General features: G+C 44.5%; 6 protein-coding genes across 13 annotated transcripts; 5 read left to right on the plus strand and 1 right to left on the minus strand.

The window, feature by feature from the left end:
* The first annotated feature begins 12 nt into the window (after nt 1–12).
* Nucleotides 13–2,846, plus strand: wdr82 (WD repeat domain 82). Its single transcript, XM_057030742.1, has 9 exons — nt 13–377; nt 846–943; nt 1,296–1,362; nt 1,454–1,553; nt 1,646–1,762; nt 1,947–2,102; nt 2,201–2,270; nt 2,422–2,564; nt 2,645–2,846. The coding sequence occupies exons 1-9, from the start codon at nt 217–219 to the stop codon at nt 2,672–2,674; spliced, it is 942 nt and encodes a 313-aa protein (XP_056886722.1). The 5' UTR covers nt 13–216; the 3' UTR covers nt 2,675–2,846.
* A 377-nt stretch (nt 2,847–3,223) lies between these two features.
* Nucleotides 3,224–7,589, plus strand: LOC130524516 (twinfilin-2). 6 transcript variants are annotated; one of them, XM_057030734.1, is made up of 10 exons: nt 3,225–3,537; nt 3,996–4,058; nt 5,340–5,518; nt 5,721–5,816; nt 5,927–6,031; nt 6,117–6,131; nt 6,288–6,413; nt 6,493–6,643; nt 6,889–7,010; nt 7,131–7,589. In XM_057030734.1, exons 1-10 carry the CDS (start codon nt 3,441–3,443, stop codon nt 7,296–7,298), a joined length of 1,122 nt encoding a protein of 373 aa, XP_056886714.1. In that variant the 5' UTR covers nt 3,225–3,440; the 3' UTR covers nt 7,299–7,589. The 6 variants fall into 6 exon arrangements, with proteins under 6 accessions (XP_056886715.1, XP_056886714.1, XP_056886716.1 ...); XM_057030735.1 differs by lacking the exon at nt 6,117–6,131 and having other exon boundaries at nt 3,224–3,537; nt 5,927–6,046; XM_057030736.1 differs by lacking the exon at nt 6,117–6,131 and having other exon boundaries at nt 3,226–3,537.
* A 222-nt stretch (nt 7,590–7,811) lies between these two features.
* hemk1 (HemK methyltransferase family member 1) lies at nt 7,812–17,789 on the minus strand. The gene is made up of 11 exons (XM_057030740.1): nt 17,575–17,789; nt 17,205–17,378; nt 17,028–17,119; nt 16,851–16,944; nt 16,651–16,782; nt 15,437–15,501; nt 15,291–15,344; nt 15,110–15,211; nt 14,354–14,449; nt 14,016–14,126; nt 7,812–13,832 (listed from the first exon to the last, which is right to left on the minus strand). The coding sequence occupies exons 1-11, from the start codon at nt 17,620–17,622 to the stop codon at nt 13,739–13,741; spliced, it is 1,062 nt and encodes a 353-aa protein (XP_056886720.1). The 5' UTR covers nt 17,623–17,789; the 3' UTR covers nt 7,812–13,738.
* Nucleotides 11,234–13,230, plus strand: LOC130524519 (cytokine-inducible SH2-containing protein-like). The gene is made up of 3 exons (XM_057030743.1): nt 11,234–11,449; nt 12,008–12,168; nt 12,321–13,230. Exons 1-3 carry the CDS (start codon nt 11,430–11,432, stop codon nt 12,815–12,817), a joined length of 678 nt encoding a protein of 225 aa, XP_056886723.1. The 5' UTR covers nt 11,234–11,429; the 3' UTR covers nt 12,818–13,230.
* A 142-nt stretch (nt 17,790–17,931) lies between the features above and the next one.
* On the plus strand, nt 17,932–21,453 carry nprl2 (NPR2 like, GATOR1 complex subunit). Its single transcript, XM_057030733.1, has 11 exons — nt 17,932–18,472; nt 18,678–18,769; nt 18,850–19,018; nt 19,116–19,224; nt 19,423–19,559; nt 19,638–19,735; nt 19,875–19,911; nt 20,369–20,462; nt 20,545–20,662; nt 20,744–20,886; nt 21,030–21,453. The coding sequence occupies exons 1-11, from the start codon at nt 18,392–18,394 to the stop codon at nt 21,095–21,097; spliced, it is 1,146 nt and encodes a 381-aa protein (XP_056886713.1). The 5' UTR covers nt 17,932–18,391; the 3' UTR covers nt 21,098–21,453.
* A 73-nt stretch (nt 21,454–21,526) lies between these two features.
* Nucleotides 21,527–25,643, plus strand: zmynd10 (zinc finger, MYND-type containing 10). Of its 3 annotated transcripts, none has more exons than XM_057030728.1 (13): nt 21,527–21,650; nt 22,827–22,937; nt 23,013–23,121; nt 23,189–23,305; nt 23,379–23,432; nt 23,500–23,652; nt 23,751–23,839; nt 23,976–24,070; nt 24,151–24,323; nt 24,586–24,711; nt 24,787–24,908; nt 24,988–25,113; nt 25,194–25,643. In XM_057030728.1, exons 1-13 carry the CDS (start codon nt 21,553–21,555, stop codon nt 25,306–25,308), a joined length of 1,488 nt encoding a protein of 495 aa, XP_056886708.1. In that variant the 5' UTR covers nt 21,527–21,552; the 3' UTR covers nt 25,309–25,643. The 3 variants fall into 3 exon arrangements, with proteins under 3 accessions (XP_056886708.1, XP_056886710.1, XP_056886709.1); XM_057030730.1 differs by lacking the exon at nt 21,527–21,650 and adding an exon at nt 21,691–22,540; XM_057030729.1 differs by lacking the exon at nt 21,527–21,650 and adding an exon at nt 22,540–22,560.
* Nucleotides 25,644–25,726: the final 83 nt, after the last annotated feature.

Consider the following 25,726-nt stretch of genomic DNA (forward strand, 5'->3'; position numbering starts at 1 on the left):
ACATGCGCATCACCGACGTGGCGAAAGCGGCGCCTCTATTTCCCTCTTCACGCCAGTGAATTTAAAGCGTCCGGGGCGGGCTTTCCTTAATATCTTTGAAATTTCTATCAATAAGAGGTGTTAGTACTGTTACATTTCAAAAACACAAAGGGAGGCCAGTAAGGTGGTTTAATATTAAAACGAGGCCCGTTTCCCATTCGCGATACAGAGGCCATCATGAAGCTAACGGACAATGTGCTGCGGAGCTTCAGAGTCGCTAAGGTGTTTCGTGAAAACTCAGACAAAATCAATTGTTTTGACTTTAGCACGAATGGAGAAACAATTATTTCTAGCAGTGACGACGACTCGCTAGTCTTGTATGACTGCCAAGAGGGAAAGTAAGCACATTTTGTGTCGTTTTTACTTTGTTTTGACGGTCGCCTGCTCAACCTAGCTGCTTGCTATGCTAGCTAGCGAGGCCTGCTGCGCTGCAATGATCAGCCTCAGCTCGCCTAAAAGTCTATTTAATTTAAACGTGTTGACTTAATAACATTAACAACATTAACCAAAAACAATAAAAATGTCAAACAACTAAAATATGATTGATTTGGCAATCGCTGTAACTTTTTCGTGTTTGCAAATTACATTGAACGTAATAGTGTAAATTACATTAGTTTCCTTTATATCGCAAGCTTGATCAAGACAAACGTAAAATTCTGTCTGCACTTATTGTATACTGTGGCTTTAGAGTACTGTATGTGGGCTGATATTTGGGTGGTTTCGGCATGTTTAAAACGGCCCATAATGAATTTGAAAAGAAATGATAATTTCTTCATTCTCCCACCTTCATGTCTAATTAATGGCAGACCCAAGAGGACCCTCTACAGTAAAAAGTATGGAGTGGACTTAATCAGGTACACACATGCTGCTAACACGGTGGTCTACAGTTCCAACAAAATTGATGGTATGTTGCACAGATATCGATTTGTTTCTGACAGTATTGGTCAAGGATTGTAGTATTGTCATAGATCATTTGTGCCTGTTGTTCTAAGACTATGAATGCCCCCTTTTTGGTTTTTTACTCAACACCACTGGTGCATCTTGGGAAATCTCTGCTCGCTCTGGTCTGAGGTAGTTTTTTGTACAGTTTGAGGGTCTGTGATTCTGCCCCATACAGGAGCTAACTGTACAAGTGACTGCCTTGCCCATGGCTGAGTCCTTTCTGCACACTTATTGAATGGCAGCATCTATTCATGTTGCATTTAAGGTTTCATGCATCGTATCAAAGTGTATATCTGTGTTTGGAATTCTTGAAGATACTATCCGGTACCTCTCCCTTCATGACAACAAATATATCCGCTACTTTCCTGGACATAGCAAAAGGTGAGTTTTGTGTTCATGCATGTTTGTCCGTGCCTTAGTTGATGCGGAGAAGAGGCTGTCATTGATATTTTACCTTTGTTTTTCTGACCAGGGTGACGTCTCTATGCATGTCTCCTGTGGATGACACATTTATTTCTGGCTCACTGGATAAAACTATCAGATTGTGGGATTTAAGGTCGCCTAACTGCCAGGTGTGTGTGTGTGTCTTCATTACAGTTTGGTAATCCTCTGCGATTGTACTGGTATTGGCAAAATAAAGCAACCTGTTGTTTCTGAAACCTAGGGACTAATGCACCTTCAGGGGAAGCCGGTGTGTTCCTTTGACCCGGAAGGTCTCATTTTTGCTGCTGGAATCAATTCAGAAATGGTTAAACTTTATGATTTGAGGTCGTTTGACAAGGTAAGATGGATGTTTCAGTGATAAGTACTTTAATATTTCTAATATAAGCTCCAGCTGTTGCCCATTGAAAACTGCTATTTTCGAATCGTGCACCTGTTGTGATATGATGTTTATGAACAATTCTGCATGGATACAGGTGACTTCTGTGGCTAAATGTAAATCTGTGGCGCTGACTTGTCAACAGGGTCCCTTTGCCACCTTCAAGCTTCAGTACGACCGGACCTGCGAGTGGACGGGAATCAAGTTCAGTAACGACGGCAAACTCATCCTCCTTTCTACCAACGGGGCAGCCCTTCGCATCTTGGATGCTTTTAAGGGTGTGGTGCTGCATTCCTTTGGGGTAAGAGACGACATAAGGTTTAGTTGCGTGAAAAAGACCAGCGTCCAACAATTTCTGGGAAATCCTAACTTTGTACACACGTTTTTTTAATCCCACAGGGCTACAACAATAGTAAAGGCGTAACATTGGAGGCATCCTTTACACCAGATTCTCAGTTTGTTATGATTGGTAAGAAGAGTTATCTCTGTTATTGGTGGAAAAAGAGATTTTTATCATAGAAGTTACATGATTTCACGGTCATTTTTCTTTGAATTTTAAGGTTTTTAAGGAATTTCTTTGTTTTTTTAAGGAAGGTTTCAATTATTTCTCTATCTTTAAGGCTCTGAGGATGGAAAGATCCATGTGTGGAACGCAGAGAGTGGTATGAAGGTGGCGTTGTTAGATGGTAAACACACAGGACCCATCTGCTGCCTGCAGTTCAACCCCAAGTATATGACGTTTGCAAGTGCCTGTTCCAACATGGTGAGCTCGACGGTCAGGAGAGGCTTTGATTTCACGTTTGTTCACTATTGTAACTCAGCACTTTGGTTGGTGTCTCGCAGGCGTTTTGGCTCCCTACAATTGACGACTGAAGGTTTCCTGTTGATGTGGCTGAGTGACCAGCAGGGGTCAGCTGTGTACATTTATGAGCGTTTGATTCAAATTGTAAATAAGTTGTTTTCATAATTTCTTCATTTGTGTGCTGATTTCTTCTTTTTTTTTTTTACAAAAAGGAATATTTAACATTAAATTCTTTGTACAATGCTGGTTGTGTCATCTTTAATATTTAGGGGTTTTTTTATTGTAAAATTTTTAAACCTTAAAAACAAACTTAACACAGCACTCTTTTAAAGTGGGTTTAAAATGTGTGGCTGGATTGGGACGATGCTGGCCAGTGCAGCGTCCAGATCGTCCACCATCTTTACAGTATTAAATAACTGAGAAAGCAAAATGAATGTCTTAATTACTCTAATTAGTTCAGCAACATGAATGAATCCACTTAAAAGAACCTGGCCTCTGGTTCTATTTGATCTCCAGTGTCGGGAGCCATATTGGATCAACAGTTGGTTTTTAGGTCTGCCAGTCACACTTTACTGTAGTATCCAGGCGCTAAGAGTCGGCCCCTGGGAGCTAAATTTGGGAGAGGTGATCGGGTTGCCTTGCCGTGTGCACATGATACTGTCCTAGTTGCTTGAGCGCTACCCCCCGTCACACTCAGCAGTCCAGTACTGACCGTCTGAAGCGCCGAGCACGTCCACAGCAGCCTTGTTTGCTGAACTTTTCCCTTGACTGGAGCGGATATTTGGGACTGGTTCCTCTCGACCTCCTCTGGCAGGAGGAAGACACTGCTGAGCAGCCATGTTCCTCGCACTGGTAGTGACACCAGAGCTCAGGGAGTTCTTAGCCAGGGCAAGATGTGGAGCAGTGCGCCTTATCAAGGTGTGCATTCAGGAAGGTAAGTAGATGCCATAATGTTCAGACTAGGTGCCCATGAGCAAGAAAACTCCAATTCTAGCCCTAAAAAGCTGACTGCTGCAGTATATACTGATACTCTGTTTACTTTACCTGTAGGTCTAATTAGGTCTAATCCAGGGACTCTGGCCATTTTTTATTTTATACCCAAACAACCTCACATTATCTCCAAAGTAATACATGTGAGGTTTTAATCCCTTTACTGGGATCAAATTTGGGACGATTAGATGCTAAGTTTGTTCAAACTACATATTATTTCAAGAAATCATCTCAACTATATTCTAAGTGCGACCATAACAACTGGAGAAACAAGCTATTCATGTATTTGTCTCTGATGGAGGCCGACATTTCCTGTCTTCAATGGGAGCTCTGATGTTCGGTTTGAGTCCATGTTCCTAAACAAAGTTGGTCAACCGCTGTTGACTTTGACCTTCTTCTCAGAAACCGTGCTTGCGTCATCGGGGTGCTTCGGTGTGTCAACTGAGCAGCTCGGGGAGGCAGCAGGTGTGTCGGTTTTGGTCATTGTAGCCTGTTTGCGCGCCTACAAGTCACCGCGTCCAACAATCTCAGATTTGAGGCCCAAATATCAACAGTTCCCGGATAAAGACGCGCGGTTCTGCCGCTGTCATCCTCGCAGGCGTCACTCGGCTATTTCGGACCACATGTGAGTTGCCGCGGTGGCCTGTCACTCGTGCTCATTCCCCAAGTCAAAAGAGAAACCCGATCGGCGAGGCTGGTTTCATCACCTCTGGGCTAGTATGCCATTGGGGATCCAGTCATCCACCCGACACTCGATGTCCATTTTCATGCTCTAAAGATGGCCCCCGGGGCCAGACCTTTCATGACACAGCCAAAATGAGACCAAAAAACTGGGAAGACTCATCCGCGAGAGCCTGATGTGGTTTGTTTTTATACGATGAGGTCTGACAGGCGACCACACCCAACGTGAGTCATTTGATTTGGATGGAATCACAGACCTACAACGGCGGACAGAAATGCTTGTGGGAGCAAGCAGAGCAGGAATGTGTGGAGTCTCAGAATAGAATCATGTCCCAGGAGACGGCCAGGAAATCCCCCCCATCGCACAAGGGCACCAGTCCTCAGGTGTATGTATGGATCATCTTGTTATAGCGGTGTTATACTGTAGTCTGTTACACTGGACTAATGTGGCCAGGATCTTCACCCGGATCTTCACGGCTCCACCAAATATATGTTTTTAGTTGTCTTGAAATGTAATGGACATAAATCCATTCTTTTTGCGGTGTAAAACATTCACACATGTATCACATGTTTTGAAATATTTATATAAACACAGAGGTGGGTCCCCTCCATGGATGAACAAGCCTCACCAGGTGTCCAGAGGAGCCCGGAACACGCCGGCTTAAACACCTCTCACCTCTAGAGGTCACCAGATCTTAGACAGCTGTCTGGGACGGTGGAGTTAGCATCTAGGTGGCAATACAGGGATACAGGGAGGAAATGTCCAAAACAAATTGTTTAAACGTAGTGTGACAGGATTTAATTAACAATTAACAGTTTAAATGCTAAACAGCCCGCTGCTTCGTAACATGCAAGCTATTATGGACGTAATACAACACAGCAAAACAATTTCCGAGCAGCTTGCGTACACCTGTTCATTGCAATAATCCTCTTGCATGTAAATCATGAGTGCTTGTGACTGTCGCTCGTGTCTCCTAACGTGTGCAGTGCACGTCATTGTACTGCACAAAGGCTGTGCCGCATAGAGGGCTTAAGGTCTGTAATGGGTACTGGGCTGGTTTTCAGAGCAGCTGGTGCTGGGGTCCTACAGAGAGCCGGAAAAGAGCTGGGACCAGGACTATGACCGCTTCCTGCTTCCCCTCCTGGACAACCAGGAGCCCTGCTACGTCCTGTATCGCCTCGACTCCCACAATGCACAGGGTTATGAGTGGATCTTCATCTCGTGGTCCCCGGACCAGTCCCCGGTAGGCTACAGTGCTGACCCCAGCAACTGCATGGATGGTTTAGCCACACACACCTATAAGCAGAGACAGTACAACTGACCTTGCCAAGCGCCCAATCTAAGACTGTAAAATAAAATTTGCTAAATAAGCTAGTTTCAAGCTTGTTTAGAAAACACGCTGTCCTGAATTCCAGCAGTAAATGTCCCCGCTCTGATGTTTGCAGGTGAAACAGAAGATGCTCTACGCCGCCACGCGTGCCACAGTGAAAAAAGAATTCGGTGGCGGCCACGTAAAATACGACATATTTGGCACAGCCAAGGTGACGCATGCTTGCTCTCTGCCTGCTCTGATGCACTGGCACGTCTTGACGAGGCGTTTGCCTTTTGCCCTGCTCTTAAAAAGGGTCTCTCACTTTTCTTGCAACATTAGGAGGAGATCTGTCTCCTGGGCTACCAGCATCATGTGTCGTCCTGTTCGGGTCCTGCGCCGCTCACGTTAGCGGAGCAGGAGCTCCAGAGGATCAAGATCACAGAGGTAAGAGGTGTCAGAGTGCGGGGGAGTCTCCAATACAACAACTTTGGACTTCACACGCACCTTGATTTGTTTTTCGCTTTTTCAGGGCCAAGTCAAACAGGTATGTTGTTTAAATAAAATCTGCATGTGAAAAAAAAGAATGATAGGAGGAAGTTGTGATTTCACTCTTTAATGTGACACTTGGGACCTTCTTTGCACTTCTATGTCACTCTGGGGGCCTGCGGTCAATTTGTGTGGTGTTTGCTGCCCCCTACAGGTGAAGACAGAGATCAGCGTGGACAGCAAGCACCAGACTCTGCAGGGCCTTGCCTTCCCCCTGCGGGAGAGCGCCAAGAGAGCCCTGCAGCAGCTCGCACACAAGCGCATCAACTACATACAGCTGGTGAGTTTGAAACCACAACACCGAGTTCGGCTCATTCTTCAGGTGACACATGAACCCGTTCTGCCGCGTTGTGTTTTAGAGGTTGGACGTAGAGAAGGAGACGATCGAGCTGGTCCACTCCAACCCAACAGAAACATGTGACTTGCCCCGCAGCGTTCCAAAAGACACTCCCAGATATCATCTCTTCCTCTATAAACACTCCCACGAAGGAGACTACCTGGAATCTGTTGGTATGTCTCTAATAATCTTCAGTGCAAAACGCGCACGGTTGCACAGTGAAGCGCACATCTGGAGTCCAGACGTAGAGAGAGGTGCTCACGCGCTTTCTTATTTGGATCTGCACTCCAACACTGGTTTCCCTGTAAACAAGTTGTCAGCACGTCAGCATGCGGTTCTTTTGTTCTGATCCTTTCCTCATTTATCAGGATCTATTTGCGACAATAAGAGTCTTTAGTTTTGGTTTTTCCTTCCACAGTGTTCATTTACTCCATGCCGGGCTACGGCTGCAACGTTAAAGAGCGGATGCTCTATTCCAGCTGCAAGAGTCGACTTCTGGAGGAGGTGGAGAGAGACTACCATTTGGAGATTGCCAAAAAGGTGAGGTGGAGGGGAGTGAAAAGAAGATTCTGAACAGGGTTTTGATGCGACGTGGACTAAAAAGACGTCAAATTGACATTTGTACTGAACGTCTTCCTAATGGTTTCCTTGCTGCTGCAGTTGGAGATCGAGGACGGGGACGAGCTGACGGAGCAGTTCCTCTACGATGAGGTCCACCCTAAGCAGCACGCGCACAAGCAGGCCTTCGCCAAACCTCGGGGCCCTGCAGGGAAACGGGGACACAAGCGCCTCATTAAGGGTCCAGGAGACAACGTACAGGACAGCTAGAGATGGACACTAGAGAGGAACGGGGGACGTCAGGAATGTGCTATATACAGTGCTTATTTATCTCTTTTTTTCCTGGATGAAAATTATATTTTTACCTGTTTTCAAAAGAGACAAACACACAAGTACACAGTTATGCCCGTTAAGAGTTTAATAAACTAAAATGTTAATGCATCGTCAGATGTTTCCGACTCCGTGGTTGGCCTCTGTTAGGCTGCAGGTTTTGTATCACAATGTTTGTAAGAAATGAATAATTTAAAAGGTAATGCTGAGTAAACTCTTGTTTAAAAGTTCTTCTCTGTGTCAGTGTTTGGGACTTCTGTTGCCCATATATTAATTCTGCCTGTTACATCTGTTAACAACAGGAATGGTTAATAAAAAAAGGAAGCAAATGATACTATATTTAGTATCGTGTGAACTAGTTTAGCCCTGTCCTCACCCTGGCTCTCATCCTCACCCTTCCCTCCCTACGTATATTCTTCAGCAACACCCCCAGTGTGTTTTACAAAGGTCATATTACCTTTGTAAAAAGTCGTGTTTTATTTGAAGGACAGTTCCTGACACTAGTGCTAACTGAACAGTGACTTCATGGTGGAAAATGTGGTAAGACAGACATATGGAGTGAGTTAGTCCAAAGAAACACACACACGCAAATTGGCACTCTAAATATTGTCTCGTCTTGTCTCGTAACCATTTGTCCAGATTTGCCCCTCTCCCGAGCCGCCTCCACCAGCTCCTCTGCTGGATTCCCAGAGAGTTTACCGGCCATCAAAAGAGCAGCTTGTCCTGGGTCAGCCCCTGTGTCTCCTCTTGGATGGACGTGCTCTGGACACCAGAGAGGAGCAGAGCTGTCCATTCAACATCACCTGCTTGGATCAGACATCACACCCCCAGATGAAGAATGACAATAGTGATAAAGGTCCCACAAAGGACTCCAGCACCTTTTCCCAGGGTACTGTGACCTGTTTTGTGAGGCGCATGACCTGGTCCCAGACCCAAAGGTGCAGGGAAGCAACTTTTTATTCACCAGTGTGAACCCCAAGATACTGGCAGATAGTCGGGGGTCTGTTTAGAAATCCACATCCACCCTCCCCCTCTCATCAGTTTCAGCATAGGAGAGTCCAACGTGTGGCCAATGGACCCCAGCCTGAAGTGTGGCAGCAGGGCAGGACTCCAGTAACCCTCTGGGCAGTGCGTTGATCCTCGCTTTTCAACATCTGCATTTGGGTCTGGGGCTGCATTTGGTCTGACGCTTCACCAGGAACCAATTTGTCATTGTAGGCTGTCCCAGGGTCAACCTGTCCCAGACATTAGGCTCATCGGGACAAACTGAAACCCGTCCATCACCATAAGGTTTCGGTCCACAGAGGAACTATTGTGATGCTTAACAGAGAACAGCACAGCTCTGCGAGCATTTCCAGTCACAACGCTTTGAATATTCAACGTGCGTACATTAACTGATCACAATAAATTCATAATATAATACAGATTGTGTTTCAGTTGACTGAGACCAACCTACGGGTGCAACTGTGGAAATATGTGAGTCAGTTGTAGTAAAGGTTGAAAAGACGTCATATTTTGCTCCGATTTGCTTATTTAATTTGATAAATAGCTATTTAACCTGGTTTCCTTGCAGCAACTTTGCACTATTTTAGAATTTCCATCAAGTCGCAGCAGAATTTTACAAAACCTTTTAAAATCATATTTTATTTTTCACCTTCAAACGCAAATGAAATGTGGAGGACAACCTTTTGGACAAAGTTGCTTATTGAATATAACATGTTTTCTTTCACCATAAGTAAATAAATGAAATGATTTACCACTTAAAACCGCAGTACTGGTCTCTGACAAAAACCATTTGTTCATGTACTCCCAGCAGGGTTAGATAACCTCAGTGTTCACAACACTTCTGGGAAAAATGGGCTAATTTCAGGACTGGTGTGACCAATTTGGATCAGCAGGCTCAGCGGGATTTGGCTATAATTAGCCTACATCATGCTTTAAGTGCATATTTTATGTTGCTTTTAATTAATGTGGGTTGTGCGTGTTAGCAAGAGAAAGAGCGAGAGAGCTAGTGAGAGAGATGACTCAAACAAAAGCTTTGTGAGCTAATTTTGTCTTGGTAATAATGTCAAAAGCAGCATTATCCAACACTACCCTCATCATCAAGAGTGGCCTTGATTATAGCCATATAAGGTAACAGGGCTGGAGAGCGCACAGATGTGGAAACCAGCATTTCCTAGAAAAACTGAATAAAACATCTGGAATGTGATGCACACAAACCTCGCACACTTACAAGAAAGGAAGTGTGCGAGGTTCGTGTGCACGCATTCTGCAGTTTGTGAGGCTGTTGTTCAGCATTTGTGGAGAGATATTATACGAATATCTGCTGTGTAAAGATACTGACGTCAATAACAGTTACTGCGTGTGAGATGATACGAGCACAAATTCAATGGTTAGGACATCTTCAATTAGTGTGAGGTTTTAAAGAGAATGAAAGAATAAATTCAACAACTTTTTATTCATTTCGAGTATGCAGTTATTACACACTGTAATTTTGTATTGTCATGCTTATAATATTTTCACTTGGATTAATGAATTTTTTCTGCTTTTATAAACTGAACACATTTGTACTGTTTTGTCGATGTAAAAAATGTAACTTTTTCCTCAGTCTACCTGAAGCAATCTGTTCTTGAGAAGAGAATTATATTCCTATAAGATGAGCTGAATAATATTATTATTATTATTTAGGACAGTTTAGGATGTGGGATTTGGCAGCCTCTAGTGGTGGAAAGCAGTAGTTCTCTGACCCTACTGTGGTCGCAACAAAGCAGAACTTTCCATAATCGCTTCACAGTAACTTTGATGTAATAAAAAAGGACGTCTAGATAATAACTGCAAAAATAACACATTACACCAACATTAAAAATATGGAACCATTATCCTCAATTCCATTCGAAAACGCAGTTCAAAGCTGTTACAGGCAGCTCGATGGAAAGAAAAACACAGATACAAAATACTGTTAATAGCCCGTTTACCCCAACTCCTGTTGTCCGATTCCTCAAATTCTTAAGCCACGGAACATTTCTCACCATAGAGTCGATTAATAGGAATAGGCCGCATTTCCATTGTTACAGGTTTAAATTCAAATCCCGGAGCGAACCAACTACAGCCGCTCCAGCGCCAGTAAACTCGGCGACGGGCAAACAAACACACCGAGCCCGCTCCTGGTGCGGAATCGATTTCAGCAGAAGTGGGGTAGTTTCATTTGGTTGGCGGAATTATCTAAAAAGGCGAGCGGAACTAGCGTGACAAAGCTCCGAGAAAACACCCCGCTGTTTTTTTCCACTGGGATCGAGGGAATCTATATTACAGGAAACGGTCTGTGTGCATTCCCATTATCTTTAATGTTGAGGCGGCGAATTCCCAGAATGAGGAGCGTGTCAGTGCCGCCCGGGGGGCGGAGCCAACCCCGCAATTATTCCTGGAAAGCGGATGGAGCGAAGCAGCCGCGCGATTCCTGGGATGCCGGGTTCAGCTAATGTACAAGCCGCCGGCTGAGGCCGACCCGCGGTGTCAGGACGGGGCGGCCCGGCGGTCATACCGAGAAAAAGCCGCTCAAGAAAAGCCACCGAGAGCCAGAGGAGCCCCGGGTCCGCTGGTCGCGAGCCAGCCGACGCGAAGCGGCGCGGCGCGGCGCGCGAGCGTTGGCGCGTGACGTCAGAGCCGGTGGAGCAGTGAGCAGTTCTCAGAATAGACTTCTAGGAAACGGTAAATTTTAAAAGCCGAGGCTTTACAGGCTGTCCTTCACACGTTCGCCTCTCGGTTCAGCGACAACACACTCCAACCGGCCGCCACGACGCTTCCGCCGCAGATTGGACGCATTTCGACGGGTTTTAAAACATTTTTGCGTGTGTTTGTTTTCATCAAGTGATCGCGGAAGCTGCAGGCCGAGCGCCCTTTACGGGGACGCGGAGGTCCCGGACACGCCAAGAGTGACTGGTCCCCCCCCCGACCGACGGTACCGTCCATGGTTGCCTACAGGACGCTTTCTTCTTTTTTAAAGGTCATTTTTCTTTGAATCTGAGGAAGAAACAAGTGACGGATTTTTAGCCAAGGAGATTGAAAAATAGCATGATTCTTTGTGTCCCAGGGTGAGTTGACTTTTGTTTCTATTCACACACTAATCTGTTCACAAAAGCCCTTTAAAAAAAATAGAATAAAAAAAAGACACAATGCAGTCTTAATCAAGGCACATTGGGAATTTCCCCCTTTTCTGTCGTGTCTTTGTCAAAAGCCTTTGTGTCCGTGAATGTCAAGATTTTCTGTGTGTGTGTGTGTGTGTGTGTGTGGCTTCTGAGTTTACTGATTTTCTGCTTTTCTGACCTTTCTCTTCATATTTTTAAATACGGATCACTGAAATGTAATTTAAATCTTGTTGTGGAATTTATATGGGACCTGTAACTGCATATTTTGAACATCTGCGAGGGGAAAAAATGAAGAGGCATCAAAAATGTCTTACGTAAAAGCGGTCATTTGTGAAATTTCCCCCCCTTAATAAATCAAATGTGTTCCAGTTCAAACTGCCATGAAAACAAACACGAGATACCAACAGTTGATGAGAGAACAGAAAAAAGCAGGGGCCTTAACACGAAAGATTCTTTCCCCCCCTTTAATCAATAAATAAAATCCGATTTTTCCTTTTCTGCCAGTCCGAGAGCACTGCCCGCCGCTCCGGCCCCTGAAGCCCCGCGGGGCATGCGGGCAGGAACTGGAACCCCCACTCCTTGCCTTCAGAGCACCCATCCGCTGTGGGATCCCACCAAGGACCTGCGGGCGATCGCCAGCAACTTCTGCTACTTGGAAAATTCAGGTATGGCGTGAAAGCAGCAGAGGAGGCGATAAACTCTGGGAGCCACTAACTGCCTGGGTTTATAGCACAGTGTGTTTAAATTCCAAATCGGTGTCACGGTTCTGGTGAAATCCACGTGAACTGAGTCCACTCACAGAATTGTGTCTGCGCAGGATGGTACTGGGGGGCCATAACAGCAGCTCAGGCCCACGCTGCGCTGCAAGAGGCTTCCGAAGGGGCGTTTTTGGTACGTGACAGCAGCCACCCGCTCTACATGCTGACGCTGTCAGTCAGGACCGCCCGCGGGCCCACCAGCATACGCATCCAGTACAGCAGCGCCCAGTTTCTCCTGGACTCCAGCTCCCCGGCCCGGCCCAACCTCTCGTCCTTCCCCAACGTGCCGAGCCTGGTGCAGTACTACATGGGACCAAAAAACAAAGCGGACGAGGGGGGGCTGGAGAAGGAGGGCCCTTCCAAATCCTGTGCGGAGCCCATTCAGAGCACGTCTGTGGTGTTGAAGCTGAAGCGCGCCGTCTACAAGCCCCACAGCCTCCCCTCCCTGCAGCACCTCACACGGCTCGTCATCAACAGACACTCTGACTGCCCCGAGCAGCTACCACTCCCAAAGCCTCTGCTGCGGTACGTCCAGGACTACCCCTTCAAAGTATGAGGGGAGGGGTCCCGCGGGTCTTTCTCTCCGGCTGAATCCTGAAATCGACTTGAAGCGGATCCTCCGTACCAGTGAACCATCGCAGTGCCGCCCCAGCAGATGAAGGCCAGTGGTGGAAAACTACGGAGGTGGGGGGGTGCTGCAGATGCTTCACCTGCTGGTGCCTGGTTTCAGACTTTATTGTTCGTGGAATATTTGAAGGAGCCCAGGCTTATGAGCCGCCTGCAGGACTGTGGCCCGGCCCACGATTCACAACAGACGTGGTAGTCAACCTTGTCCGGTTATCCTTCCTCGTTCCTGGGGGTACATACTGTTCCTGCAGACTGAATGACCTTTGACCTTTGATTTTTCTCAGCAAGACTGTTTTTCTATGCTTTACATGTGTACATTTTCTATTAAAGATGCAGAGTCCAGCTCGTTTTTTCCGTTCTGTCCTTTCTCGCCGAGTGAGAGAGAAAAGATTATTCCAAACCACACGCTGGGAGCTTACGTGACACCGGTTAGGACATTCTGTCACCTTCAGAACAGGCGAGAAGTGCCCATTTTATTAGGTTAAAAAAAGAAAACGGCGTGTATGTTTTTACAACAGTGTGTACAGCCTGCATCTGAGCGGAGGGGAGGACCGCTCATCGGCCGATTCACAGAACTGCTGAGTGCTTCCTGGGAGGAGGAAGAGCTTCTGAGAGGGAGGGTTCTAAGAAAAGCTCAGATAATTCTCCTCAGCTGTGAACCCTCTGGTGCCACCTTTGAGGTGCAGGACGGGATCGCCAAGGCTCCCGGCGCTTGAAAGTGCAGACGCTTCCAGGACGGCCGCTTGTCTGTTTTCTTCGTGGTGTCGGGTCAAATCTTTGCAAGTGCAGTTGGTGTCGAGTGTGTTTGTGTGTGTGTGTGCGTGTGTGTATGGGGGGGGAGCAACCTGAGCTAAAGCCCGTGTAATAGGATCTGGGCTCCTCGATCCATATTGGGCTGGAGGTCCTTGTTTGACTTCTCCTTTTGAAGGATGCAGTATCGAGGCCTGAGAGATAAACGGAGTTGTGTGATGGACTGAACGTGACAAATGTGCTGCGACAAATCAGGAATCTGAGCGTAAAGGGAAAGTCCTGAGCTCTCACATGACAACTTTTAACATTAAACAAAACGTGATTAAAGGATGGAAAAAAAATCCAAACCTTTATTTATTTGGGCTAAAAATACCAACCTGCCTGTGATGTCATGTCGGGTCTCCACGTAACGCAGCTCGTCCTCGTTCGCCTCCACCCAGTGTTGGATCATCGCTGGGTGTCGGGGCTCCACCTCCAAGTAAACTCGACTATAGGAAGAAGACAAAGTGAATTATGGATAAGATCATCAGAGGCTTTGGCGAGGGCGTGTGTCTGGATGTGAATTAACAAACAAAAAAACCTTAGCTCGTAAAAAGTGGCAACACGATACCAATGTTTTTAGGAACATACTGTTCCCTGAGCAATTAAACCAAGGTGGTGTTGGGATGTTTGTGGATGTGTGTGTGTTGTTCTGAAAAGCAGCCAGGTTCATTACCCGTGATTTGACAAGATCTGTGGAGCCAGACTCAAAATGTTTTTGATAATGTTTAGACCATCTTCACCTCCATCTAAAGCCATGTGGTCTTCAAACCTGTAGAGAAACATTTATGATTAAAAAAAAAACACACACACACACATTTATATATATATATATATATATATATATATATATATATATAAAATTATTACTTGTTTTGTTAAAGTGTCACATTTAGTTATTTTGGTCATTATTTTTGTTAGATTATTTTTTTGAAAGCTCTAAAATTATTTTTTATTTAAAATGTACATACCACTGATTCATTTAATCAAAACTTAAGAATATGAATTGTTAGCTACTTTTTGCCCAGTAAAAGTCTTAATACCTTAGAAATGTATAAATTATAACAACATAGATCCATGTAGCAAATAAAAATAAAACTAGCTAGCTGCTAGTTAGCTATAAGATAATTATTTATCTCACAGCTGGAGCCAAAGCTACTGTTTCTTTTCCACATTTGCATCAAACATAATATATTACCATAACCAGTTTGATCATTTGTCATTTATCTCACATGTTTAGCTTAGCATGGCAGCAATCAGCCAGCCTCAGATTTTCAGTCTCTGCCTAAATGCAATAAATTCAACATCATGATAAGTGAGAAGTTACAACATTTAAGTGAATTATAGCGCTTTATGCCTTTCTTCGTTATATTTAGACTGTGTATAAAAATGTAATATAAACAACATAAATGGAGGAAATCTTAAAATTCACCTGGAAATTTCAGGTTCCAAAGATTTCATGTCTTCGGAGAACAAATATGGAGGGTTACTAACTAAAGCTGTGACGGGGCTACAGAGGCTGAACAGGGTTTCTCTGGCTGAAAACACAAAACGCTGTTTATATTCTACGTTATACGAGCTATTTAAAGACTTAAACAGTACATTCACTTCACTTGCCTGTCATCACATCTAACCGATGAACCTGTAATCTGTCCTGTAATCCCAACCTGTGGAGAAAAGAACAAACCCACTCAACATCACACAGAATTCCATTAATGCAACGATAAAGTTAGGAAACAGTTTGAACTGTTGCCTTTACCTCACAGCGTTCTCTGCGGTTAAATCCACTGCATCCTGACTCTGGTCCACTGCGAACACCTGCAGCTATTGAGGGAAATAAGCACAGCAAACATCAAACACCTGCTGGGTTAAACACAGAATAGCAATAATCCTCTGTGATCCACATGATGCACCGGCTTCTGACAGAATCGGAGCGGTTTTCATGCAGACTTGGTTCTTTAGCACAGTGCTGCAGGGCTTCAGCAGGACCTGTTGCTAAGTGAGCTCATAACTCTCCTGATCCATTAATTTCCTGAAAGTACCGGTTAACCTGATAGTAAAACGGCGCCGTAGCTTCATGCTCCGCCTCCCTGTCAGACAGCAGATTCAGCACTGCTGGGGTCAAAGGTCACACATTCCCACCACTCTTTGCAGCTTATTTTGACCAGAGAATTACAAGCAGTTATTCATGCTTGATCAGGAGTTTCTGTAGATTCTGAGGCTGTTTCCATATCATTTATGCCTGGAGACCTTACTGGAGTGTCTAGGAACACATTCCTTGAGCTGAAAATTCAAAAGTCTGACATCAAAACTGTTTACTCACAGGATCACTCATGGTTGTTTACACAGATCTCGGACCTCCTGCCAACTTTTAGGACCCTGAACGCACGTGGCTGTTTTGGCTGACGGCTAAACTAAGAAGAATGGTTCAACCGTCAGGACAAACAACACGGACGCACGGAGCTGCAGCGGCTCGACAGGACCGATGTTAATTGAGATCAGCAGACTCAGCGAGACGCACATTCATGAGCAGCTGTTTTGGCCCTATTGAGTCTGAACTGAAAGACAGCAGCGGGGAGGAACTTTAGCAAAGCCCGATTAAAACAGCGTAAAAATCTGTTTACTTTGTGTTTTATGCCTGCGAAAGATATGACAAGATGACAAAGATGGCCATCAATGAGAATCTTGTGTTTACAGATATGTGTGTGTGTTTGAATCAAACTGGATTTAGACTCCAATTACGCAACAATTTCATGGAAACCCCCCAAATTTTAGCTGTTTGGGCTGTCCTCTTACACTACAAGGGAGAATGGAGCCATACGAAAGCGCACTACAGCGTATTTGAGGTCCGTCTGCCCAGAGAGCTTCTGTGGCGCGGGGAACTGTGACAACAAATTCTGAAAAAATTCAGATCATGAATCTCCACACGTACAGCAGAACCAGGGCCACAAATGCCACATATACATTTCTCACCTGAGGCAGACCCTTGAGCAGACTGAGACTAACGGCTCCTGAGCCACATCCCACTTCCAAGCAAGTCTGCTGGGTGTCTGCACCCACCTCAGTCCCAGTCTTCAAATCACTCAGCACCAGTTCCACCAGTTCCTGAACCCATTGAAAACTGTTAGATTACAGTTAATCACTGGGATTTCGATGTGTCCCGTGCAGAGAACCTCAGTTTCAGGTCTTGGTATGAAGACTGGAGGCCTCATCTTCAGCGTCAGGTCTCTGAACTCCCACTCCTCTATCACATACTGCACGGGCATTCTAGACCAATCAAAGAAGCATGGAGCGGTCAAAAAACATACCTGGAAACACGCATGTGAAGGTGGTGCTACAAAACTTGATACCTCGACAGACGTTTGGTGCAGAGCTGCCATATCTGCCCCGTCTTATCCTGCCCCAGAAGCTGCGATAACTTATCGTGTTCGACACTTTCAATCTGTGGAAACGCGTAATAATGCGACAGAAAAGGTAGATTTTACTACAACACCAGGACAACGTTGAATGAGATCTTTTCAACTCACAGTCTTAGCTCCAAGCACATGAGCAATGATGTAATTGCTGGAATGTTCAGGCTCGGATACCCCTTTGACAATGAAGTGCCTCTTCCATATGTCAAGAGCTTCAAGTGTCGTGATCCTGCCTGCAGGTAAGGGAGGTATGCTGCATCTGTGCACTGAAAAGGTGGTCCAAAGCCCCTAAAACATTTGATCCGATATTAGATCCGACCCGCAAAGTATTCACTAGAACTCAAAGTTTGGTTATTTATTATTAACTCAGATGTGTCGATCATTGCACATCATCGCAGCTTACAGCTACGCTTTGGTCCATTCTGCTCAAAGTGGTTAACAATTAATTCGACGGACAAATTCTTCAACAAAGCACACTATTTACCTTGGGGTGAACCCATCTGCTGCGTGGGTTGAGACACTTTCTCCACATGACTTTTAAACAAATGTTTGCATCAGCTAATAGGAAACGTACATGTTAAATGTAAGAAGCTTTATGGCATTACGCAATGAAACGTGATTTCACTTTGTGTCATTGCATGACTTCCATTCGTGAAAGTAAACATTGGACGGTCTGTTCTGTAGCCGGACATGAGGCTGTTCCTACATGGCGCATGACAATTACGCCAGAAGGCTGCGGCGCAGACCACGCAGTACTGAAACTATTGATGCTGTGTTGCATTCAATAGCAGTCGAAAGGATTTGACATACACATGATTGCACAGAGGTTGTATTGAAGCAAACTCGAATGAACTTTTGAAAAAGCTATCAATAGAAGCATCAAGGACACCTAATATATTCAAATGTGTCACAGATGACAAATCCAAACGGCTGACATTTGACTTTGAGTACCGGTATACTTCCGACGTTTTCCCCGAAGTGACGAGCAGTTCATGAAGTCATCATTATTTTTCTATCTGCCGTGCATGAGCGCGTCGACTTTTGTAGATTTGCAGGCTAGTTTGTCATTAGATTGACACTATTTCCATGCGAACTAAAGATACATTATATTGGACGTTGTTGCATGGTGAAGCAGTCAAAATATTCTGACGGGTTACCACTTGTTAGATGTTAACGCTGGGAAGCTAGCGGTTAGCTTTGATAGCTAAACAACCACTGAGACAGGCAACGACAAGGCGCTGTCATCTAAGACAGCAAATATTCTTCTTTCTGGGGACAGAATCGGGTTCAAACATAGATCTATGATGGGAATGACCAGTCGAATAGAGTGCATATTTTTTAGCGAGTTTCATCCCACCCTTGGTCCAAAGATCACGTATCAGGCAAGTGAAAATGTTACACAGTTAAACATTAAATCAAACTTTTCTTGTTTAAACAGTACTGAAAACCCATATGGTATGAGTATATACATCGGGATTAAACACTTTGTCTTACATTGGGTCACATATGAGATTAAATGTCTTACACGCAAATTAGCAACTAAATGTTGCATATGAATAAAGAATCATATGTGTGCTGTCCTTGCAGGTTCCAGAAGAATATATATCCCGGGAGCTCTTCGATACAGTTCAGGTTTACATCATCACAAAACCAGAGTTACAAAATAAATTAATAACAGTGTATGTAATCAATCACGTCTTTCTTAATGAGTTATCTTTCATTGTGATCTCTGCTTATGTCCATATTTTTAATTTTTTAGCACTGCTATGGGAAAGAAGTTAATCGGTTGTCCCGTTTGCATCGAGCATAAAAAGTACAGCAGAAACGCCCTCCTCTTTAACCTCGGCCTGGTTTGTGATGCACAGTCCAACACGTGTGCCCTGGAGCCCATTGTCAAGAAACTTTCTGGGTACCTCACGACTCTGGAGGTTGGGAATGATGCATTTTTTACATTTATGATGCATTTTGCGGTAGCTTCCTGACGATGTGTGTGTCCTTATTGTGTTCTGTCATGTTGTTTTGCAGCTCGAGAGTGGATTTATCTCAAATGAGGAGGGCAAGCAGAATCTCTTACCCATCATGTCAACCTTGTTGGAAGAACTTAACGCCAAGGGAGCCTGCACCTTACCAATTGGTACTGTAACAATTCTATCCTACACCAGATGGCAGTGGCCTGGTCATGTAGCCATTTATTGACTTCTAGTGGTCTATTTCCTGCTAAAGTGACTGATATCGTCATTCTACTCCTGTGACTCCTATAGTAAACACAAGACTATTCAATTGGCTACATATTGGGATTAAATATGGTATCTCTGGTATCTGTCTGTTTTAGATGAATCTAACACCATCCACTTGAAGCTGATCCCACTACGCGACGACCCTCTCATCGTGCAGGAATATGACGTTCCAGTTTTCATCCAGTGTAAAAAGCATTTTGTCAAATCTCAGTGGGATCTGACCACACAGCAGGTCAGTGTTTTTTGTACGGTAGTTGTGAGAGAGTTTTTGTCTGTTATCAGTCGCAGTGACGTTTGCTGCTCGCTGCAGATTCTGTCCTACATTGATGGATTCAGGCACATCCAGAAAATCGCCGCTGAAGCGGACGTGGAACTGACTCTAGTTCGGGTCGCTGTGCAGAATCTCCTGTGAGTACCTTATCAGTCGACGCCAGGTTCATAATCCACGACTAATAATGTGAGGTGACATTTGGGATCACAGATTGATCCATGTCAACGTTATCCTGTTTGTCAGTGGTGTTCAACATGCTCTCTTAATGCTTTCCAGGTACTATGGGATTGTTACCTTGGTGTCCATTTTTCAGGTTTGAACATGTGTTCATTATAAACATTTTTTTTTCTGCCTGTGCAAAACCTCCCATCATGCCTGATATGTCTCCTCTCTAGTTTTGTGTTCTGTGCACACCCTTGTCACTACTATGAGCTTTAGGCTGCACAGGCAAATCATCAACCAGTACAACACGTCTCTACACCAGAAGGTTTAGGCGGACGCCAGGACAGGAGCTGTAACATGAGAGCAGGACAGGGCCATAGAGGGCCGTGGGTCCAGAAGCAGAAGCAGTATTTTCTGATCTGGGGGAAGAGGCAGAGCACTGTCAGTGCCCACCAACATGCCCTCAATCAGACCGCTGCTGTCTATGTTCCTAACCAGAATATAGCCTGTGGTTATTCTGTTATATGTGCATGACTGCACATTTCATCTCTTTAGACTGATGTTTTCCCATTTTGTTGCTTTTTTTGCCTTGTTTTGTCTTTTTTCAGTATTCTAATGTCTACTGCACCACTCCCAAAGTCCAGAGCCTGATAGATGACAAGTCCCTGCAGGACGAGTGTCTCGGCTATGTTACTAAGCAGGGTAAGAAGAAACTGATTCTGGCTTCACAGCAGGGACTTATTCATGAATTTGAATTCAGTGGTATTGATTTGTTGTCTGTCAGGTCAGAAACGTGCCAGCCTGAGGGACGTCTTCCAGCTGTACTGTGGTCTGAGCCCCGGAACCACCGTCAGAGACCTTTGTTCCCGCTATTCGCAGCAGCTCCAAAGGGTCGACGAGAGGTGAGTCTTTATCAACTCCAGAAGAACACTTTTTTTCCCCTGAAGGTCAAAGTCCTTATAATATATGTTGTTTCCTTCTAGGAAGCTGATCCAGTTTGGGCTGATAAAGAAGCTGATCCGACGGCTGCAGAAGTATCCGGTGAAGGTGATCCGTGATGAGAAGAGCAGGCCTCCTCGATTCTACACCGGTTGTCATAGTTATGATGAGATCTGCTGTAAAACAGGCAGGTTTATTTGTACTCATGGAGTTCAACTCCTGTATTTGACAGGCAAATATTGCATATTTAGACAACCTGTTGTGTATGATGTCAAAGTGATACATGTTCCAATAAGCTTAAAGGCCAATAACAATGGTATATCCTTCCAGGTATCAGTTACAAGGAGCTTGATGAACGTTTGGAGAATGATCCAAACATCGTGGTGTGCTGGAAGTGATGTGACGTCAGTGGAATAGTTCCCTCAACAAAGACCTCAGTGAAAAGATCGAGTATTTTTTAAGTTTTGTCAGAGGAATTTAGCCTTTATTAAATTTGAAATGTGCCTTTTTTGGCCATGGGAAAAGTATCTATACGTGATAAAAGGAGCAGTCAACAGTGTTGTTAATGATCATGATAAATAACAGTGAGAATTAAAGGTCTCAAACTGCTGAAAAATTAATACTCATGTTGCGACAGTAACCTTAAAGCGTTTTTAATTTGTCTTCGCATATAAAAGAAATCCTATTTTAAATGTAAATATTATTTGTTCCATTATTTAATGATCGAATAAACTATAGAAGAAAGTTAATTATTCATCTTGTGAGCGTACACTATATCGTTCCCTTGACAAAATCGACCTATTTATATGGTGATGCGCTGTCCTCTAGTGGCTGCCAGGTGGTACAGCTTGTTATGTGGCATGTTAGTAACCATGACAACGCAGGAAGCGAAAGCACTCGCGTTGACAAATCCTCTTCAAATCCTCTTGTTTACCAAAAGAGACGAATCTGGTAAGTTTGTCTTCTGTTTTGGAAACTGAAAGCCATCACAGCAATTGTTTGTGGAGGGGAGGTATGAAAATAACCAATAAAAACAAATTAGATAAGAACTAGTGCAGAGGCGCACAGTTAGTTATCCTGTGTATCCTGACTGTTTATTATACCATCAAAACTTTCGGCGCTTCTCCCAGGCAGAGACAAATTTCTCATCCGCGTGTTTTTGGCCCATAGGAGAGCACCTGCACAGGCTTATCACGAGAAAAATAACATCAAAGAAGTAAAGGAGCATTGCAATTGTTACATTGTTTTACAACTGTCTTTTATAATCCTGGAAGCAATTATTTCAACCAGTCAGCAACTATACGGACACAAATACCTCAAGATAAGATATTGACCAGTAAAGACATGATATGTGCATCTGCTGCACTTGTGTCTGAAACCACACACTCGTTCCGTATTGGGCTTGAACACACCACTAAAAGTGTCATAAAAATATCTCTTTTGGGTCATTTTTACTGTCTCAAGCCCAGATAAATCAGAATCCTCCCCGCATAGCAATCTTTTTAATTAAATTAATATTCCAACATTTGACTAAAGAGTATAACATTTAGTTATATAGCTATAAAGCGTTTAACTTAGCAAATTCCCCTATTTTAAGCCAATTAAAAAAATAATCCCAGAATCAACAAAAAAATCCCTTTTGCAGTTCAAAATATCTTTAAGTGTTTTTTGCTCATTTTTACCGTAACGCTCAAATATACAATGCATGTTGGACGCTGACGTCATTCAGAGGCTTCTGGGACAGCCAATAGCGTCTTTCCTTATTGAGGAGTTGCCATGGCAACAGCGAAAGGTGCCCACTGTAAACAGGAGATAAAATCGGCCTTTAGACAGTTATGAAGGTAAGAAGACAGCAGCTTGGGTACCTTTAAATTATCTACCGATTATTGGACAATTATAAATATACATTAATTAGCTGCGTAACCGCGGTCAAATATCGCTCAGATTAGCTTTGACAACGTTAAATAGTGATAATTTACCCGTTTTCATAGGTTTTGTGTTAGTTGATGTTCAGGAATCCTCTATTATTTGCAGTTTATAAACTACATTTAAACTAATTCGCTCTTATTGTACTTTTTTATATGCGAACTCAGCGAATTAAATAATATTAACATCATTTTTTGGCAGCTTATTATTTTGCAGTACCAACATGGACACTTCAGTTATTTCGCTTGTTGAAGCAGAAGGATTTATTCAAAGTCTGGAAGCTATTTCACTTAAAGAATTGGGCTCTCAACGGTAAAATGAACCAGCAAATTAGCTACCAAATACTGGAATAAACCTTTCAATAAGGTGTATTTGTGTCTTTCACAGGTGGTTCAGGCAGCATGAATACATTGAGAAACTCAATATGCAGGCCATATTGAATGCTTCAGCCGCACACGATGAGTTTGTCAAAGATATGCTTGCATCCTATGGAAAGGTGAGCGTTCCAAGTCCTATCATCAAACAAAGGTGCAGTAAATCAAGTTATCTCCTTCCCTCTTCAGATCCCTGTTCTGGTCCATGAAATGATCATCATTGAAGTGTGGAAGCAACACGTGTTTCCCATTTTGTGTCGACTGAGGGACTTTAAGCCCAAGAACACGTTTCCTCTCTACATGGTGGTGCGTGTAGATTGAGATGCACAACAATGACTTGTGCACAGCGTATCTTTAATCCATTTACTATGTCTCTTAGATCCACCACGAAGCCACGGTCATAAACCTCCTGGAAACAATCATGTTTCACAAGGTAAGAACTGAAGTCTTTAAGTAACTTCACTGGATCTTTAGGTGGATGATGTTTGCGTGCTGTGTAGGATTGTTGTGAGGCAGCTGACGGTTGTGTTGTTGACCTGGTGGATTACTGCCACCGCAAACTCACCCTGCTGGCCAGCAAAGCCACCAGGGAGGGAGCGACACACCGTGACCAAAGCAGCCCGAACGTAAAGGCCACAGAGTCCTCCATGGAGGTAAAGTGCCATCGTCTTCAGATCTGGCCTGCTGTCATTGTGCAGACTTCTGCAGACTGTTTCATTCGTTCACTTACACTGTTCTTGGCCTGGCGAAGGAGTTGAAGATGCAGAACGCTGAGCTGGAGTTTGAAATCTCTCTGAAGGCTCTGTCAGTGCTGCGCTACATCACAGATCACGTTGAGAGGTAGGGCTCCGGCGCTAATGGAGGGGGCAGTAGATTAATGTGGCACCTCATCATTTGGAGCGTACGGACCCCCAATGGATGAAAGTTCTAAACCCACTTTCTCTTAATTTACTGGTTTTGCTTTCTGTCCTTTCAGCATCAGTGTGATCAACCGCCTGCTGTGCACGCACAACATGCCCTGTGTACTGGTTCAGCTTATCGACTGTTGCCCTTGGACGCGTTATAGAGAAGGTCTGTCCTGTCCTTTCTCCAGCTACATTTATCATAAGCGATCCCTTATGGATCTCCCCTCTGTCTGGCTCCCCCTGTAGATGAGCTGGAGAAGTACATAAACGGCAAATGGCAGACGATTCCCGCTGAGGACCATTTGAAGATGTCAAAACTGGATGGCCAGGTGTGGCTCTGCCTGTACAACTTGCTGCTGAAGGGAGACTGCCAGAGGAAATACAACTACAATAGTTTCAACAAGAGTCAACTTCTGAAGGTGCTGTTGGATCTGTGCACCACTAACAGTTCCCTCCTCCTCTGTACATGTGTAAACGGAAGGAAGCGTGTGTGTTTAATTGCTAACGACACAGACTCCATTTCCAAGGGTTGTTTTTCCTATGATGCTTCCTCCTATTATACTTTTGTCATCCCTTTCCTGTTGCATTAATTATAAAAGCAGAGAGCCTGTTGCATCCTCTGCCACGCTGCTTTCCCCTCACAGGAGAGCGTTCTGATGCCACTGTCCCTCTCTGCTCCAGCTCCGGGGGTTCCTGACGGAGGTACTGATCGATCAGCTGCCCATCCTCCTGGATCTGCAGCAATTCCTGGCTCATCTTGCCCTCACAGACCCAGCCCCCCCCAAAACAGGGCTCACTTTAGAGCAGGTACACGCTCACCCAGCACACCTCTAAGTACACTGAAGGGCCCCCCCCGTATGTTCACCTCGGATTCTTGTGCAGCTCCCAGAAATCCGGAACCACATTATGCAGCAGAACTCTGAGAAATGGAAGGGAATAGCCAAGTATCAAGCCAAAGAGACCTTTAACCTGTCTGAAAATGACCTGAAGATTCAAGCCCTTAGGTAGGTTTTTGCACCACTTCACTAACACAGGTTTAAAAGTTACAATCATTTAGTTTTCTGTTCATTTTTTCCTCACCAGTCTGGCCCAGACTTACAACCTGGACGTGATGGAGAGTTTGCTGCCTGAAAAGCCCAAATGTGGCTTCTGTGGCAACACGGCTTCTAAGCGATGCTCTCGGTGTCAGGGGGAGTGGTACTGCCACAGGTAGGACGCCACAGGAGAGGGCAGATTACATCTGATCGGCCGACAGAGGCTGTAAATGCCGGTTGGTTTGCTTTTTCCAGAGAGTGTCAGGTGAAGCACTGGCCCAAGCACAAGAAAACCTGTCAGCTGCTGGTTGAAGCCTCAGAGAAGATCAAGAAAGGCCTGCGCATCGAGTGCAGAGGGGAAGAACAGTGAAGCTCACCAACTCCAGGCCTTCCTGCCTTTTCTCCTCTATGAGTGATCACACCCAGCTCAGCTGGCGCTCTGCTGCCACTCTTCTAAGCCTTCAAACAACGTTCAGGTGTTGTGGAATTGTTTAACTAAAGTGATTGTTCTGATGCCTGCTGGAGTAGGGAGAGTTATTCCATTGGAAGCTGCAGTGTAGGTGGTTAGTGTGTTTACGATGTAAATAAGTTTATTCAGATGCTGGAGCTGGATATTTCCCCGCAGTGAAATCTGGGTTGAGCTGTTCTTTTTAACTTTGTTGTAGGAGGAAATAAAAGAAATAAAAATGAATTGCTTTGCTTCCAGTCCCAAGGCTTGTTCTTCTGTCTGGTGTTAAAAACTAATTTCCTTTCCTTAAGTATTACAATGTGAAGACATTTTACTGCTT

Source organism: Takifugu flavidus, chromosome 4, assembly GCF_003711565.1.
Source record: "Takifugu flavidus isolate HTHZ2018 chromosome 4, ASM371156v2, whole genome shotgun sequence".
NCBI classification, from domain to species: domain Eukaryota; kingdom Metazoa; phylum Chordata; class Actinopteri; order Tetraodontiformes; family Tetraodontidae; genus Takifugu; species Takifugu flavidus.